This window comes from Pelophylax lessonae, assembly GCF_965119305.1.
Source record: "Pelophylax lessonae genome assembly, chromosome: 5".
Lineage (NCBI taxonomy): Eukaryota > Metazoa > Chordata > Amphibia > Anura > Ranidae > Pelophylax > Pelophylax lessonae.
Window position 1 is genome coordinate 40,554,540 of NC_138772.1, and position 18,912 is coordinate 40,573,451.

An 18,912-nucleotide genomic window follows, 5' to 3' on the forward strand; every position below is an offset into this window, starting at 1 on the left:
TTACCACGAATACCTGGATGTTTTCAATAAAAAGAGCGCTGATTCTCTTCCTCCCCATCGTACATACGATTGCCCCATTGAACTGTTGCCAGGGGCTGAAATACCTTTTGGCCGGATCTACCCTCTCTCTGAGCTCGAATTAGAGACTCTCCGTAACTACATTAATGAAAGCCTGGAAAAAGGATTCATCCGACCCTCCACTTCACCCGCAGGAGCGGGCATATTCTTTGTTGAGAAAAAGGACCATACCCTTAGGCCCTGTGTGGATTATCGCGATCTCAATAAGATAACTGTCAAGAATCGTTATCCTCTTCCCCTAATTCCCGAACTTTTCCAGAGGTTACGAGGGGCACAGGTGTTCTCCAAACTTGATTTGAGGGGTGCCTACAACCTAGTCAGAATTCGTGAAGGAGACGAATGGAAAACCGCGTTTCGAACGCGCTTTGGGCATTTCGAATATCTGGTCATGCCATTCGGTCTTTGTAATGCCCCAGCCACATTCCAACATCTTGTTAATGATATATTTCGGGACTATCTTGATTTGTTTATCATCGTATACTTGGATGATATCCTTGTATTTTCCAGTTCTCTCGACCTACACAGAAACCATGTAAAGAAGGTACTGGACAGACTTCGCCAACACCGTCTTTACGCAAAAGCGGAGAAATGTGAGTTCGAAAAACAGGTTATCCAATTTCTGGGACTCATTATCTCTGCGGATGGCATTGCTATGGACCCGCAAAAGGTATCTGCCGTACTGGAATGGCCTGCCCCCGAGGACAAGAAAGCAGTACAGCGCTTTGTGGGCTTCGCTAATTTTTACAGGAAGTTTATAAAGAACTTTTCTGGCATCATATCCCCCATCACACGGCTGACCAAACAGTTTACCCCATTCAAATGGACTCCAGAGGCTCAAGCCGCCTTTGAACTATTAAAGACTCTGTTTACTTCCGCTCCCATTTTAAAACACCCAGATCCCGCTTTAGCCTATGTACTTGAAGTGGATGCCTCTGAAAATGCGGTCGGGGCTATACTATCCCAACGACAAGGAGCCAAGTCCCTACTCTACCCTATTGCCTTTTTCTCCAGAAAATTAAGCTCCTCTGAGAGGAACTATGACGTAGGAGATCGTGAACTGTTAGCCATAAAGGCTGCCCTGGAGGAATGGCGCTATTTACTGGAGGGGGCTGCACACCCTATCCTTATTTTTACAGACCATAAGAACTTAGAATATTTAAGAACTGCGAAAAGATTAAGACCTCGACAGGCAAGATGGGCACTTTTCTTCTCTCGATTTGTGTTCCATATAACTTTTCGTCCGGGCTCTAAGAATTGCAAACCTGATGCCCTTTCTCGCATGTTTCCTGAACCAGCTCCACCTCCTGAACCTGACACCATTTTGCCAGCTAAGAATTTCCTACTCTTGCAAACAGACTTGATGTCACAGATCAAGGGGACAGTTGCAAACTCCCCACCTCCTCTGAACTTGCATCTCCAGCAGATGGATGGACTTTATTTCCACAAGGAACAAATTTTTATTCCCGAACAACTGAGGGTCACCATTCTTAAGAAGTGTCATGATCATCTTCTGGCTGGACACTTTGGTATCCATAAAACCTCTGATTTGGTCTCCCGTTCCTTTTGGTGGCCAGATTGGTTAAAGGACTGTAAAAACTATGTCAGATCCTGCTCTGTGTGTCTCAGAAACAAGTCTGATCGGGCCAAGACCTGGGGCCTGTTGGAATCCCTCCCCGTACCTGAAAAACCATGGAGTATGATCTCTATGGACTTTATTGTGGAACTTCCTCCATCTGAAGGGTTTACAACTATCTTTGTCGTAGTTGATCGTCTTTCCAAGATGGCACACTTTATACCTCTGAAAGGAACTCCCTCTGCCTCCGAAACTGCCTCCACGTTTATCAAAGAAGTGGTGAGATTGCATGGCATTCCAGCCAGCATTGTCTCTGATCGTGGGGTGCAGTTCACTTCCAAGTTTTGGAAAGCTTTATGTGAAGCATTAAACATTGAACTTTGTTTGTCTTCTGCCTACCGCCCACAAACAAACGGACAGACCGAGAGGACAAACCAAACTCTTGAACAATATTTAAGGTGCTTCTCTTCTTTTTCTCAAGACGACTGGGTGTTACTCCTCCCTTTAGCGGAATTTGCTTATAATAACTCCGTTCATTCCGCCACCAAGCAGTCTCCTTTCTATGCCAATTATGGATATCACCCCTCCTTCCTACCTGAGTTACCTATGGAATCTGCTGTACCAGCTGTACAAGAAAGACTAAATTTTCTTAATGCCAACAGTCAGCTTTTGCGGGAAACCATTTTGAAGGCACAGGCTGGTAATAAAAAATTTTTTGATAGAAGAAGGAGAGGGAATTTGAATTTAAAACCGGGGGATAAGGTCTGGCTATCTACAGCAAACCTGAGATTAAAGTGTCCCTCAAAAAAGCTTGGTCCAAGATACCTAGGTCCATTTTCTATCAGGAAGAAGATCAATTCTGTGGCATTCGAATTAATCTTACCAGGTAATCTGAAGATCCATCCCGTGTTCCACGTTTCTTTACTGAAGTCAGCCGTTCCCAACCCCTTCCCAGATCGTGGATCTGAAGTTCCTGCTCCCCTTTTGATCGAAGGTAATGAAGAATTTGAGGTGGAATCTATTCTGGACTGTAGAAGAAGGGGTGGTCGGACACAGCTTCTTATCAAGTGGAAAGTCTATGGCCCTGAGGATAATTCCTGGGAACCTGCTTCAAACGTCCATGCTCCTCGATTGTTACGAGCCTACCTTCTACAACATCCGGAAAAACGGTCTATGTTGGGCATCTGGAGGCTGCCCTTAAGGGGGGGGGCAATGTCAGGGAATCCCTGTGAGACGTCTGGGGCGTCGCCGTGCACAGGCTATTCCCAGAAGAATGACTAATGGGCGTGGTGCCAGACAGGCTATTTAAAGGAAGTTCATTCCTGTTTCCTGTGCTGACTGATCTTCAGCTGTTTCCTGTGACCTGATGATACCTGTATGCTTCCCTGTTGCTGACCTGGCTTGTTCTGAACTTGGACTTGGATTCTGCTTCTCTGCTAAACCTGACCCGGCTCCGTCCCTGACTTTGGCTCTGCTTACGATTTGGTACCCTGCTGCACCGCCTGTTGATGACCCTGGCTTTCCTACTACTCTGACTCTGTCTCTCAGAACTACCCGAGTGCTTGCCTGGCTATCTGCTGCACATGTTCCATACAGCATTGCATGTTCCAGTTTCCAGGATCCGGACAAGCAGCCTATCCTGATCCATCAACAACCACAGGCACTCGTGTCCCTCCTGGCCTTTGACACCCTCTGTCTCACCTTCAGTGGGGTCTAGGCCGGAGATATAAGAGAGGCCGACCTTGTCAACTCAGACTCCTCCCAGGTACGTGACAGTGACACCATGAGTCTACAATATTTAACTTTTTCGCAAAATTCTAGTTTTCGGAGATACTGAATTTTGGGTTTTAACTAGCTGTAAGCCAAAATAATCAAAATTAAAAGAAAGGAATGCCTGAAATATATCACACTGTGTGTAATGAATCTATATATAATATACGAGTTTCGCTTTTTGAATTGAATTACTGAAATACATTAACTTTTTGATGATATTCTAATTTTTGAGATGCTCCTGTATATATAATATAATTTTTTATGTAATCTTCTTCGTCTGGGTATATCTGCCCCAAGCATATTTGAATCCCTTACTATTGACTGACTGACTAATACTGCTGTATTCCAAGCAATAGTCACTCTTTCAATAAAATAATACTTCCTAAGATTAGTATTATACTTTCCTCTGGTGTGTTTTTATTTTTTTCCCTGTTCTTTATCTTAGCTTAATTTTAAAACTATTGCCAGGAGTGTATGTGAGAGGCATTGTGTTTATTGTATCAAGGAAGGTTTTGGTGGCCCTTTTGATCACCTTTATGGTATCGGCTTGGCCTTTATAACAGTAGTGTTAGGACTGCAAGTAACACAGGGTGCCGTGCAGTGGCCTTGCAGCTTACACATGCGTTTGCAAATGCGTGCCAACCAAACCCCTGTTTTTTATGTATATGAGACAGGCTTATTCGGCAGACTACTCAATACCAGAAACAGGAGACACAGTAGTTCTCCTAAAGAAGTCAACTAAGGGCACCAAAAATAAGGACGTATAAACTTTATTAGAGGACCAAAATACACAAAAGTGACTCAGGGTGTAACAAATACCACAGTATTGAAAACGAGTATAATAAAAACACAATGGGATTTGCTGCAGCAACCCGGGTTGATATAAAGTGCACTTCTTGGGATCTAAAGTAAAGGGAAGGTGAAGCAGGCCATTCACCAGGTTAATAAGGCAGTCCCATCGAAGAGCATTCTTGCACTTATGGAAACAATAATGTATGGGGGGGTGGCTCCACTGCTGAAGGGGTACGTCCAGAGAATTGTAAAGTATGGAGCAGAGTTTGTTGTTTGGTAGCCAGGGTACTGGAGCTAACCAGTAGGGGTCCCAGTAGCGGCAGTCCTGAAAATATGATGGTAAGGCAAGGAGAGGACGAACCTGGGCTTGCAGGACAGGTTACTCCATATTAAGAGGGCGATGTAGATAGCACAGATAGCTCTGTGTGACAGAAACAGGGGGCACAGTACCTTATGCAGTGGTGGAGGCTATCTGGTTGTGCATTCCAGCTGAAGAGAATCCCGGGGTGTTGCTGTAAGCAGCCGGTGTGTGCTGCCCGGCCGAACGCTCCCTTACTTCCTCCTTAGCTCATGCGAGCATGTCTGGGAGAGGGCGGGCTTGCGGCCCGACGTCATTCCAGACGTGAGTGGCGGCTTGCGGCCGTAGGGCAAAAAATCACCGAAGTCCCAGATGGTAGGGTCAGAATGTGGGGTCTGACGCATTTCACCAGCCAATCGCTGGTTTCCTAAGAGCTCCGTCAGTTTATGCGACTATGGGCCGGTTGTTTTCACGCACCTCATTTAAAGTCCCAAATCCTCCTTTTTGATGTTTCATTTACAGGGGTGGAGACGCAGAGCCCTACCTGGCCTGTGCTTCATTTAAAGTCCCAAACGTCCTTTATTTCTAATATCCAGCAGTCCCTGCGGAGGGCAGTGCTACAAAAATTTGGATAGAGATTTCATTATTCATACTTTTTTCACTTTTAATCTCCAGGGAGCGCGCGGGTGAAGGAAGACTCAACTGAGTGCTACAGAAGACACTGAGTGAACTAAATATCCAGCAGGACTTGACTGTACTCAACACTCAATATTTAATATTCCAATGACGAATATTAGCGGTATTCTAAGACCAGAGAACGTGACTCAGAGTACACAGAGGTAGAGCTGGCTTATACCTGGATTGTCATACAACAAGAAGAGAATCACACCAGATCAAACATCAAGATCCGAGATCTCCTTTTATACTGTATTTTTTTCTAGCAACTGAACAGCTGTAGTCCAACTAGGGCCTGCTACTTCAACTGTTATTTATGTATATTCTCAAATATGGAAACTGTATTTGTTATTTTTAGATTTGGGCTTTTGGATGTAATTTAAAAATTTACTATAACAAGATTTTTTTTTTTTTAAGAAAACTTATTGTGTGTCTCTTCAACCATTTCATGACTAGAAGTCATTGATGCCTAGGCCACATTTTTGCAGCATCAGCATGCAATAAACGTACCAAATACTCTATAACTGATTTGCATACCTAATTTATTTTTTTAAATGACAAATAAGGATTTTATTTGGTATGCTGCTTAAATAAACAGACTGAAAATGCATACTTTTTAAAAATGAATTTGTTATTTTTAATAGTGCAACCGTTTCTGACAGTTACACTATTAAACAGATGGCAATGCAGATAAACATTGCAGCCTGAAGGTGGCAGTGTTCAGTTGCAGACTGAACGCTTTCATTTTTATCAACAACGACTCCAGCCTGCATAGCTGACATAGTGATCAGGAATAAGTTCGGCTGCCGGGTCTCTTAGGGGAGAACATTTATTAACTTGTGCTCAACATAGGGCATCAAAATACAGATTACGGTCAGAATGGGTTAAAAAAAAGTCGGAAGCCTGTTTAAATAGTTTTCACAAAGGGCATTACATCTATAGCAGTTATCTCTACATAGCCATATAATTCTTCCTGAGATCTATTGTTTCCCTATAGCGAGCTGTCAGACATAATAAATGCATGCGGGTATGAAAATAGTCACATGAAGGCAATAAATTATAATGGCCGCTGAGCTTCCCTTTAATTATAAAATTATTAATTAGAGGGAGTACCAGGAAACCCTGTAATTATAAAATTATTAATTAGAGGGAGCACCGGGAAATCCAAACCATCAGAGAGGCTCCTGTAATTGAAGTTTGACAAATGACACTGTGCTGCACATGATGTACTCCACACTATTGCACTCTGCACATTGCATATTTTTCCTTAGATGCTGCCTGTACTGTATATCATTGCAATAATTGTTTTCTCATATGGCCAAAAGGGCAAACTTTTGATTTAGTTTAGCATAAAAAGAGAGATTGCATCTTTTTGTTTTTATTGGGAGGACTTTGCTACCATGTGCAGCACATGTGAGTCTCAGTTATGATCACAGCACACCAATGCAGCTGCCATGGGGCCTGGGACTGGAGGGGACCCCAATAGGGAGGCTATTAAGGAAAACAAGGCCTTTTTTTCAACTGGAAAGTGGTGGAACACCTCCGGCCGATGCTCGCCCCTGTGCTTGCCGCTTGCAACTCACCAATGTCATTTGTAAACACAGAAGCCTGGGTTCTGTATTTATAAGTGGCAGAGCTCCTAATCCAGCGGCTGCCACAGAATCTCCCTGCCCTGCACATCCCGATTTCTGCACGGGGTGGACGGCTATCCCCAATTTGGGGCTGGATGCACAAAGACACAGGCTTTCCTTATGTTGTTGTTCCTGACCTCTTCCCTTTGTGAATGCATTACTTTTAGCTTTGTTTTACCTTTTTATGTGTCATTAAATACTACACTATATTGGATTTTGTTGAACTGATCTGTTTTTGTTTTTTCTCCACTCTTTATGTACATAGCACACTCCTGAACCCTGCACTTTGTACTCTGTGTACGCCTGAATTCTGTACTCTGTACACAGCATACTGATGAACCCTGCTCCCTGTATGTAGCACACTCCTGAACCCTGCACTTTGTACGTAACGTACCCTAGAACTCTGCACTCTGTACATTGCCCACCCCTGAATCCCGCACTCTGTATGTAGCACACTCCTGAACCCTGCACTCTGTACGTAGCCCACCCCTGAACCCTGCACTCTGTACATTGCCCACCCCTGAATCCTGCACTCTGTACGTAGGGTACCCCAGAACCCTGCATTCTGTAAGTAGGGTACCCCTGAACTCTGCACTCTGTACATAGAGCAGCACTCCTTAACTATGCACTTTGTCATGCACCCCTGAACTCTGCAGTTTGTACACTATGCACTAATGCTCTTTGCACTCTGTATATAGTGCACTCCTCTACTCTGCACGCTGTGTGTAGCGCACTCCTGAAATTAGCACTATGTTTGTAATGCACCCCTGAACTCTACACTCTGTGCATAGCACACCTCTGAACTCTGCAAATAATGCATCCCTGAATTCTACACATTGCACACTCCTAAACTCTGCACATGGCACACTCCTGAACTCTGCACTCTGAGCATAGGATACCTCTGAACTCTGCACTCTCTACATAATGCACTCCTGAACTCCTCACTCTGTACATAATGTATCCCTGAACTCTGCACTCTGTATGTAGCACACTCCTAAACTCTGCACTCTATACATAATGCATCACTGAACTCTGCACTTTGTATGTAGCGCACCCCTGAACTCTGCACTCTGTACATAGCACACTTCTGAACTCTGCACTCTGTATATAGTGTTCCCCTGAATGCTTCACTCTGTATGCAGCGCACCCCTGAACTCTGCACTCCGTACATAGCACACTTCTGAACTCTGCACTCTGTATATAGTGTTCCCCTGAACGCTTCACTCTGTATGTAGCGCACCCCTGAACTCTGCACTCTGTACATAGCATACCTCTGAACTCTGCACTCTATATGTAGTGCACACATAAAATCTGGAATCTGTATGTAGCGCACCCCTGAATTCTGCACTCAGTACATCACTCATCCCTGAACTCTGTACTCTATATGCAGTGCACCCCTGAACTCTGCACTCTGTATGTAGTGTACCCCTGAACTATGTTCATCACACACTCCTGAACTCTGCAACCTGTATGTTGGGCACTCCTGAATTCTGAACCCTGTGTGTAACGTACTCCTGGTATTTAGCAATGCCTCTTTAGGAACCTCCCACTGTAATTGCATTAGTGCTATTTGACCAAACCCAGGGCCACACCCAGGGGACATGGTTGAGTACCTGCACCTGCTTTCTATTCTATGAGAAAAAAAGCCCTAAGGAAAACTAAACTGAAGTTTTCAGTATAGAAGGGCTGAAGTGACACCTCACCATAGTCACAGATTACCCTCTGTGCAATAGGAACATTTGCTTAGCTGTCTCTTAGTATAAATGTATAATAAATAAATAAATAAATGTATTTCTCAATGAGCTTCTGCTAGAGACTGAAACTAAACCCTGTATGCCGAATGCAGTCACAAATCCCAGAGCTTTTATTCTGCTTACACCTAATAGGACAACTTAGGTTTGTAAAATATTTAAAGATGTTTGTATTAGGGTTATAGACTAATTGTCTGCAAGAGCATTTGTAACTGTCAAAATATAAGGCCTCATGCACACAGGGCGTTTTACAGCTGCTTTTAGGAGTGTCAGGCGTTTTGTTTTTGTTTTTTTTTGCAGCTTAAAAATGCCTCTCCATGTTATTCTATGGCCTTACGCGCACACAGGCCTTTAGGAGCTGTCAGTGGCATAGGCGTTTTCAAGCTGCAAAAAAAAAAACCCAGGGTCAGTGCGTTCCGAGGACCAGCGTTGCAGCTGTAAAAACGTCTGACGCTGCTAAACGCGGCTTAACACCGGATACAGCCTTAAGCTGCGTCAAGCATTTTTTTTTTGACATGTCGAAAGAAATGGTTTCCTATGAGAGCCCATTGATTGGAATGGATGTCGCATCCAAGTCGAAGCTTGTGCTCTGAGGATCTTGAAGCGGAACCCCATGCCAAAATAAATAAAAAAAAATGGCGTGGGTTCCCCCCCAAGATTCATACCAGGCCCTTTGAGTCTGATATTGATCTTGAAAGGGAACCCCACGCCAAATAGAAAAAAAAAACGGGCGTGGGGTCCCCTCAAGATCATCCTAGACCCTTTAGTCTGGTATGGATTTTCATGGGAACCCCCATGCAAAGAAAAAACCCCATGCCCCCCCCAAAATTCTTACCAAACCCTTATTCAAGCATGCAATCCAGCAGGTCAGGAACGGGGAGGGGAATGAGCGAGCGCCCCCCTTTCTGGACCATATCAGGCCCCACCCGAAAGCACATTATCCCCATGTTGATGGGGAAAAGAGCCTCTTCCCAACAACCCCTTAGCGGGTAGAGGGCTTATCGGAATCTGGAAGCCCCCTTTAATAAAGGGGCCCCCAGATCCTGCCCCCACCTATGTATATGAGTATGGGGTACATTGTACGCCTACCCATTCACCCCAAAAAAGGCAGTGTAATGTAAATAAAGACAAGAGACGGTTTTGAAAAGTCCTTTAATAAAAATCTTCCTCAGGTCTTCTGCGCCGCTGCTGTCTTCTCTGCCACCCATCCAGTCCTCCTCTCTCCTGTGGTTATGCCAGCTCCGCTCTCTGCCGACTCTTATAGAGCCATGGGGCGTGGCCATACGGTGACATCACCATGAGACCCTGCCCCTTGTGTTGTTACGTGACGTCACCATATGGCCACGGAGCGGAGAAATCCAGAGGCAGAAGACTGGAGTAAGTACACCGGAGGGAGGAGATCGGAGGAAGAAGACCTGAGAGAGAAGATCAGAGGGAGAAGATTGGTGGAAGAAGACATGAAGAAGATTGGTGGAAAATTTTTACGAAAGGACTTCTCAAAACCGCCCCTTGTTTTTATTTACACTACATTGCCTTTTTTAGGGTGAATGGGTAGGGGTACAATGTACCCTATACTCATTCACATGGGGGGCAGGATATGGGGGCCCCCTTGTTAAAGGGGGCTTCCAGATTCTGATAAGCCCCTGCCCGCAGACCCCGACAATCACAGCTTTGGGGTGAGGATTGCAGAGCCCTCCCTGCCCCAAAGCACCCACCCCCCATTTTGAGGGCATGTGGCCTGGTATGGTTCAGAAGGGGGCGGGGGGTGCTCGCTCATCCCCTCCCCCTTTCTGACCTGCCTGGCTGCTTGCTCGGCTAAGGGTCTGGTAAAGATCTTGTGAGGGACCCCAGGCCTTTTTTTTTTTTTTTGCATGGGGGTTCCCCTCAAAAACTACACCAGACTGAAGGGTCTGGTATGGCCTGGGGGGGGGGACCCTGCGCCAGGTTTTTCTTTTCCATCTTGGCATGGGGTTCCCTTTCAAGATCCATACCAGACTCAAAGGGCCTGGTATGGATCTTGGGAGGGGACGACCCCACGCCAATTTTTTTTTAAATTTTGGACTGGGGATTCCCTTCAAAATCTTTAGAGCACAAGTCAGATCATCATGATCCAACTTGGATGTGACGTCTATTGAAATCAATGGGCTGAAAGTCGGATCAGTTCTTATAGGGAAATATTGATTTTGAAAAGAGGCAGAGAAGCTAATGCGGCTAAACGTGCATTAACGCCAATGCAAAAAAGCTACTAAAAGCACGTTTTTACAGCCGCTTTTTCCTGGCGTTGGTAGTGACTTTGCAGCTCGTTTTTTCTATTGTCCTATGTGCATGAGGCCTAAAATATAATAATGGGTATTATTGTTACTACTTCAACTCTAGCTCTTATTCCCAGCATTGATCCCTACTAGTAGTCTCAATGTTTTGACAGCTCTTCTGCTGCCTGTGCTTGATTCAAGCACACTTTATGGCAAGGCTCTGTGAATCACAAGACTGGCTGAGCAGAATTTCAATATTTTTTTCTAATACAATAGTTCACGCAGGGGCATAACTACAGGGGTTGCAGGGGTTGCAATTGCAACCAGGCCCCATGATCGAGGGGGCCTGTGCGGCTCCCCTGAACACCTGGATAGGAGGGGCGGAATGTAAAGAAATCACTGTCCTCCTTTTTCCTCCTGTAGCTGCAGGAGGAAAATGGAGGAGATTGGTTCCTCTGTATGCTGCCCCCGCCACTCCTATCCAGTTCATCACTTGTGTTCGCTGTCTCTGGGCCCCTGTGTGCTCCCCTGGTCCCCCAACTCCTCCTCCCCTTTCCACTATGTGCTCCCTCCCCTCTCGTGCTGGCTCCTGCAGGGGATGTGTCACAATAGAGAACCAGGAAGGGGTCGGTAAATATGTAATTTACCAGCTCCTTCCTTTTCTGAATGGACAGAGTCATAGTCAGTGACATTGTAATAAAATAAAATAAAATGATAAACAATAATACAATTAAAATACCAAAAAATAAAAACTACTGACTCCAGAGGGTGAACTTCCAGGATCGCAAAGGTCACACTTGCGACCGGACCCTGGCATTCCACCACCGTGGGGAGGCCCCAAGATGGCAGGAAGGGGGCCCACTGCAGAACTTGTGAAAGGGTCCCGCAGCAGGACTGTAATAAAGGGCCCCACAACGAGAGTAATGGGCCCCAGGATCAGTGGGAAGAGCCCCAGGCTTGAAGGGAACAGCCCCGCCCAGGGGTCCGTGGGGCCTTCATGGTTTCTTGCACCGGGGCCCTGAAGATTCTAGTTACGCCTCTGGAGTTCACGTATACAGTATGTACAGTGGGTACGGAAAGTATTCAGACCCCCTTAAATTTTTCACTCTTTGTTATATTGCAGCCATTTGCTAAAATCATTTAAGTTCATTCTTCTTCCTCATGAATGTACACATAGCACCCCATACTGACAGAAAAACACAGAATTGTTGACATTGTTGCAGATTTATTAAAAAAGAAAAACTGAAATATCACATGGTCCTAAGTATTCAGACCCTTTGCTCAGTATTTAGTAGAAGCCCCCTTTTGATCTAATACAGCCAGGAGTCTTTTTGGGAAAGATGCAACAAGTCTTTCACACCTGGATTTGGGGATCCTCTGCCATTCCTCCTTGCAGATCCTCTCCAGTTCTGTCAGGTTGGATGGTAAACGTTGGTGGACAGCCATTTTTAGGTCTCTCCAGAGATGCTCAATTGGGTTTAAGTCAGGGCTCTGGCTGGGCCATTCAAGAACAGTCACGGAGTTGTTGTGAAGCCACTCCTTCGTTATTTTAGCTGTGTGCTTAGGGTCATTGTCTTGTTGGAAGGTAAACCTTCGGCCCAGTCTGAGGTCCAGAGCACTCTGGAGAAGGTTTTTGTCCAGGATATCCCTGTACTTGGCCGCATTCATCTTTCCCTCGATTGCAACCAGTCGTCCTGTCCCTGCAGCTGAAAAACACCCCCACAGCATGATGCTGCCACCACCATGCTTCACTGTTGGGACTGTATTGGACAGGTGATGAGCAGTGCCTGGTTTTCTCCACACATACCGCTTAGAATTAAGGCCAAAAAGTTCTATTTTGGTTTCATCAGACCAGAAAATCTTATTTCTCACCATCTTGGAGTCCTTCAGGTGTTTTTTTAGCAAACTACATGCGGGCTTTCATGTGTCTTACACTGAGGAGAGGCTTCCGTCGGGCCACTCTGCCATAAAGCCCCGACTGGTGGAGGGCTGCAGTGATGGTTGACTTTCTACAACTTTCTCCCATCTCCTGACTGCATCTCTGGAGCTCAGCCACAGTGATCTTTGGGTTCTTCTTTACCTCTCTCACCAAGGCTCGTCTCCCCCGATAGCTCAGTTTGGCCGGACGGCCAGCTTTAGGAAGGGATCTGGTCGTCCCAAACGTCTTTCATTTGAGGATTATGGAGGCCACTGTGCTCTTAGGAACCTTAAGTGCAGCAGAAATCTTTTTGTAACCTTGGCCAGATCTGTGCCTTGCCACAATTCTGTCTCTGAGCTCTTCAGGCAGTTCCTTTGACCTCATGATTCTCATTTGCTCTGACATGCATTGTGATCTGGAAGGTCTTATATAGACAGGTGGCTTTCCTAATCAAGTCCAATCAGTATAATCAAACACAGCTGGACTCAAATGAAGGTGTAGAACCATCTCAAGGATGATCAGAAGAAATGGAAAGCACCTGAGTTAAATATATGAGTGTCACAGCAAAGGGTCTGAATACTTAGGACCATGTGACATTTCAGTTTTTCTTTTTTAATAAATCTGCAACAATTCTGTGTTTTCTGTCAGTATGGGGTGCTATGTGTACATTCATGAGGAAGAAGAATGAACTTAAATGATTTTAGCAAATGGCTGCAATATAACAAAGAGTGAAAACTTTAAGGGGGTCTGAATACTTTCTGTATGAGTATCTAGCTGTTTATCTAGCCTAATGCTTTATAAATTATACAAATAACTGGCTCTAGGATACTGAGAAAAAACAATTTAGAATTCTGCTATACATTTTATCTCACATAGGAGACATAACTCGTCTTTTTACTATCTGCCCCCAAAATTACAAACATATGGAGGAAATAACAAACCGGTTTCTAGGAGGATGTTTCCAATCTAGTGAATTCATGTTTTCTATTGTGGTAGCTGTATTCCTAATAACGCTGCTTATATAGTCCTGGAGTCGCTCAATGACCCCAATACCAGGTGTCACCTGAACGGAGCTGTGAAAAGTCCCAACGCAGCCAAGAAATTCTCTGAGAAGACACTTTCATATATCAGATGCACGTCATATTGTGGAAACAGTAGAACATAGGGACATTTCCCTGTAGACACCCTCCTGAATAACAACTTCATCCTCTACATCCATCTTCAGACACATTTCACTGAGTTTATTCCACTATTGTCAGTCACCCCTCCACTGTATGTGTTACAGGAAGAATAAGGTCTTCTTCAGGAGGCGTTATAAAGTAAACACCTGTAGAGGGCCAGATTTACCTGCACAAGTGTTCCTTGCATCCCCTCTTTGTGTTAGTATTTCTTGTGTTAAATCAGGGGTCTCCAAACTTTCTAAACAAAGGGCCAGTTTACTTTCCTTCAGAGTTTAGGAGGCCGGACAGTGGACAATGGGAGAATAAAATGTCCTGGTGTCAGTGGGATTAAACAATGCCCCATCATTGGTACTAAGGAGTGTAATAGGGACCCATCATTGGTATCTAGGGATGGGCTGTATGTGCGCTGAACGCACAAACAAATGGGGCGCTCAGCGGGAAGTTCACCCGCCGAAGAGCCATCCATAATGCACTGCGCTCTTGCAGTACATTGGTTGCTGATGATTGGCCAAAGCATGCACCTGACCTGTATGCTTTGGCCAATCACAGCACAATGTAACGTGAGAGCCATGACTGACTGAAAAGAGAGAGTGCCTTTTGCCAATCATGGCTGAGGGGTCAAACCCGAAGGAACTGGTATGGACTGGGGGGGTGCCTATGCCATTATCTTCATTTTTTTTTTCTTTTGATCTGTATTGCTGGGAGCCGACAATATATTACAGCCACGGGCAAGTTTAAATGACATTTTTTCCTTTAAAAATGTCAGTATTGCTGCAGCAGGCTCCATATATCATACAGATGTGCCACGTTACAGGCACATTAGGGAGACCCCCCAGGCACAATATTTAAACAAATGATTAATTTTGTTTGTTTTACTTCAAGCATCATTAAAATCACTGCTTCTTTAAAAACTATTGTTTTTAAAAAAACATTTTGCATTGATACATGCCCCCCCCCCCCCCCAGTGCAGTACCCGGGTCCTCATACAGTTTTTATGTCAATAACTTGCATATAAGCCTTTAAAATTAGGACTTTTTATTTTTCATGTTCGTGTCCCATAGACTTTAATAAAGTTTGCATGTTCAGAAGGGATAGTGTCCCATCGTTGGTATCAATGGACGGAATAGTGTCCCATTGTTGGTGTCAGTGGGAGGAATAGTGCCCCATCCTTAGTATCAATGGAAGGAATAGTGTCTCATTGTTGGTGTCAGTGGGAGGAATAGTGCCCCATCGTTAGTATCAATGGAAGGAATAGTGTCCCATTGTTGGTGTCAGTGGGAGGAATAGTGCCCCATCGTTAGTATCAATGGAAGAAATAGTGTCTCATTGTTGGTGAATAAAATGTCCTAGTGTTAGTGGAATTAAACAATGCCCCATCATTGGAATCAGGTGGTGTAATAGTGCCCCATCATTGGTTTTAATGGGAGGAAAAGGGTTCCATCTTTGGTATAAATGGGAGGAATAGTGCCCTATGGTGTCAGGGGGAGGAATATTGCCCCATCATTGGTATCAGTAGAAGGAATAGTGCCTCATTGTTGGTGTCAGTGGAAGGAATAGTTTCTCATCATTGGTATCAGTGGGAGGAATAGTATCCCATGGTTGGTGTCCGTGGGAGGAATAGTGCCCCATCATTGGTATCAATAGGAGGAATAGTGTCTCATCATTGGTGTCAGTGGTAGGAATAGTACCCCATGGTTGGTGTCAATGGAAGGAATAGTATCTCATTGTTAATGTCTGTGGGAGGAATAATGCCCCATCATTGGTATCAATGAAAGAAATAGTGTCTCATTGTTAGTGTCAGTGGGAGGAATAGTGCCCCATCATTTGTGTCTGTGGGAGCAATAATGCCCCCATCATTGGTGTCTGTGGGAGCAATAATGCCCCATCATTGGTATCAACGGGAGTAATCGTGTGCCAAAGTTGGCGTCAGTGAGATGACAAGTGTCCCATTGTCGGTGTCAAGACCTATTCCCCACTGTTGCTGACAGTGGGAGGAATAATGCCTCAAGTGCCAGATAAAGAAGCAAGCAACAGGCCGCATCAATCCCCCAGGCCACAGTTTGGAGACCACTGTGTTAGGTTAACAAAATCAATACATAGACCTACACCAAAGGGCAAAAAGTTTGTAGATGCCTGGCTATCAATCCTACGTGAGGCTTGCTGGACAACTCATTCCAAAACCATGGCCATTAATAGGGAGTTACCAGCACCCTTTGTGGGTATTACAGCACCCAATCTCCTAGAAAGGCTTCCCACAAGATTCTGGATTTTTTTTTCTGTGGGAATTCCTGCTCATTTGGCTAAAAAAAACATTTGTCAGGAACTGATGTTGTATGACCTGGGTCAATAGCCATTGCAATTCATCCCAAAGGTATTCAGTAGGGTTGAGGTCAGGAATCTGGGTAGGCCAATCAAGTTCTTCCACTCAAACTCATGAAATCATGTCTTTATGAAGCTGGCAATATACAGTCTTGCCAGAAGAGAAAGAGGCCTTCACCAAACTGTTACCACACGGTTGGAAGGGCATAACCAACATCCTAGATTGGGTGGACCCGGAAAACATTACATATGAAATTAACAGGAGATATATGTTCAGTCCAAAAGTTAAACAATTACATATCATTTTTATAAATCTTAGTATATGTTGACAGCTGTTTGTGGTTTTTACCAACGGCCAAAGAAGATAAGAACTCTGTCAGTTTAGCAAGAAACTGGTAGGTCTTGCAGTCCACGGTCTTGCAGTTACGGTTCAGAAGTTTAAAAAGAGGAAGTATCAATAGGTACTGGGGAGAAAGTTAACCACGTCAATTCCGGACACTTTGACCTCCTTCCTGCCCAGGCCAATTTTCAGCTTTCAGCACTGTCCCGCTTTAATGACAATTGCGCGATTATGCAACAATTTACCCATATTAAATTTTTTATCATTTTTTCACACGAATAGAGCTGGTGGCATTTATTTAGCACTTGGCTTTTATTTTTTTGCTAAATAAATGAAAAAAGACAGAACATTAAAAAAAAAAAAAAAAAATATTGATTTTGGTTATAAAATTTTGCAAAAAAAATAATCTTTCTTCATAAATTTAGGCCTAACTACTAAATCACTTTGGTGAAAAAAAAACAAATAAGTGTTTGTAAGGTAACCTTGTTTGATAGTGGGATTCACACCTGGGAGAGACAATTTTGTTGGCTGTGCTTCCAAAGTATAATCATTCAAGGCTCTTCAAATACATTCTAGTTAGTGACCATTGAATATAGTTATCCTTGGCTTTTGTTCCCAGTTCAGTAAAATGGCCAGTTTACAAATCTTCAACAGGGTGATAAAAAAACAAAGGATGTTTGGTTTGAAGACCTATGTCAGGGGTGGGGAACCTGCGGCCCACTAAGTCATCTGGTCCGGCCCCCCCGTGCAGCTGAGTCTGTGTCTCTCAGCCGTACCCACAGCAGTACCCCCAGCAGTACCAGCCTGAGCCAGCAGTACCAGTTAGCAGTACCCACAGCAGTACCAGCCAGCAGTACCCACAGCACAGTACAAGCCCAGCAGTACCAGCTAGCAGTACCAGCCAGCTGTACCCACCAGCAGTACCAGCCAGCAGTACCAACCAGCAGTACCCATCAGCATTTATTTTTCAAAACTTACCACCACAAAGACTCGACTGCGCTCCAGACTGACCAACGCAAACCTGGAAAGCCAGCTGTGAGTAGCAACATCATCAATACCAGCTAACATCACACACCTCACCAAAGAGAAGCAGTTGCAGCCATCACATTAGGGGTGAGTTAAATAAATGTTTGACCAAATATAACAGGCACATTTTTAAGTTGATGATTTTGTACGGCCCCCGAAGGATTTTATAATTACCCAAATGGCCCTTGGAAGAAAAAAGGTTCCCCACCCCTGACCTATGTGAATGTCCTGAGTTTACCCTTGTTTCGGGGCTTATTCAGTCTTAGACATATTTTCATAAATTTCAGAGGTTTATTACTTCATAATAATTCTGACTAAACTGGACTTCTTATGGCTTTCTTTCACCAATGGCTTTCTTCTTGCCACTCTTCCATAAAGGGCAGATTTGTGGATCGCACGACTATTAGTTGTCCTGTGGACAGATTCTCCCCCCTGAGGTGTGGATCTCTGCAGCTCCTCCAGAGTTTCCATGGGCCTCTTGGCTGCTTCTCTGATGAATGCTCTCATTGCCCGGCCTGTCAGTTTAGGTGGACGGCCATGTCTTGGTAGGTTTTCAGTTGAGCCATACTCTTTCCATTTTCATATGATGGATTGAACAGTGCTCTGTGAGATTTTCGAAGCTGAGGATATTTTTTTTTTACCTAACCCTGCTTTAACCTTCCCTAGCTGTATTCCCGAGTGTGGCTTGGGGTTAAATTTCAGTGCCAAAAGTGGCAACCCCAAGCCACACTCGGGGTACCGCTAGGAAGATCGCTGGATCCTGGAAGATAGGGTACTCACCTTGTCCCCGGGATCCAGCGATGTATCCCGGCGGTGTGCCGCGGCCGGATCTTCCTCCCAATGCTCTGTGCCCCGGCTTCCGTCTCCTGCTACGTGACGCTCGCAGGGGGGTGGAACCGGCAGCAAATTCAAATAGTAAAACACACCAAACACATTACAAAATAAAATAAATTCACATTAGTTTGCCCCCCAGTGCCCTTTCCTGCAGTTTTACTGCACTTTTTATATATATATATATATATATATATATATATATATATACACATATATATATATATATATATATATATATATATATACACGTATATCTATATAGATATACATATATGTGTATGTATATCTATATATACGTATAGCTATATACAGTGCCTTGCAAAAGTATTCGGCCCCCTTGAACTTTTCGACCTTTTGCCACATTTCAGGCTTCAAGCATAAAGATATAAAACTGTAATTTTTTGTGAAGAATCAACAAGTGGGACACAATCATGAAGTGGAACAAAATTTATTGGATATTTCAAACTTTTT

At 44.3% G+C, this 18,912-nt stretch overlaps 1 protein-coding gene across 1 annotated transcript in view; it reads left to right on the top strand.

The window, feature by feature from the left end:
- VWDE (von Willebrand factor D and EGF domains) overlaps positions 1–5,463 on the top strand; it is a 207,195-nt gene extending 201,732 nt beyond the window's left edge. Inside the window, exon 31 of the mRNA XM_082259055.1 lies at positions 5,190–5,463. Within this exon, the coding sequence (XP_082115181.1) occupies positions 5,190–5,204 (15 nt within the window). The 3' untranslated portion in view covers positions 5,205–5,463. The remainder of the gene's footprint in view (positions 1–5,189) is intronic.
- The last annotated feature ends 13,449 nt before the right edge of the window (positions 5,464–18,912 follow it).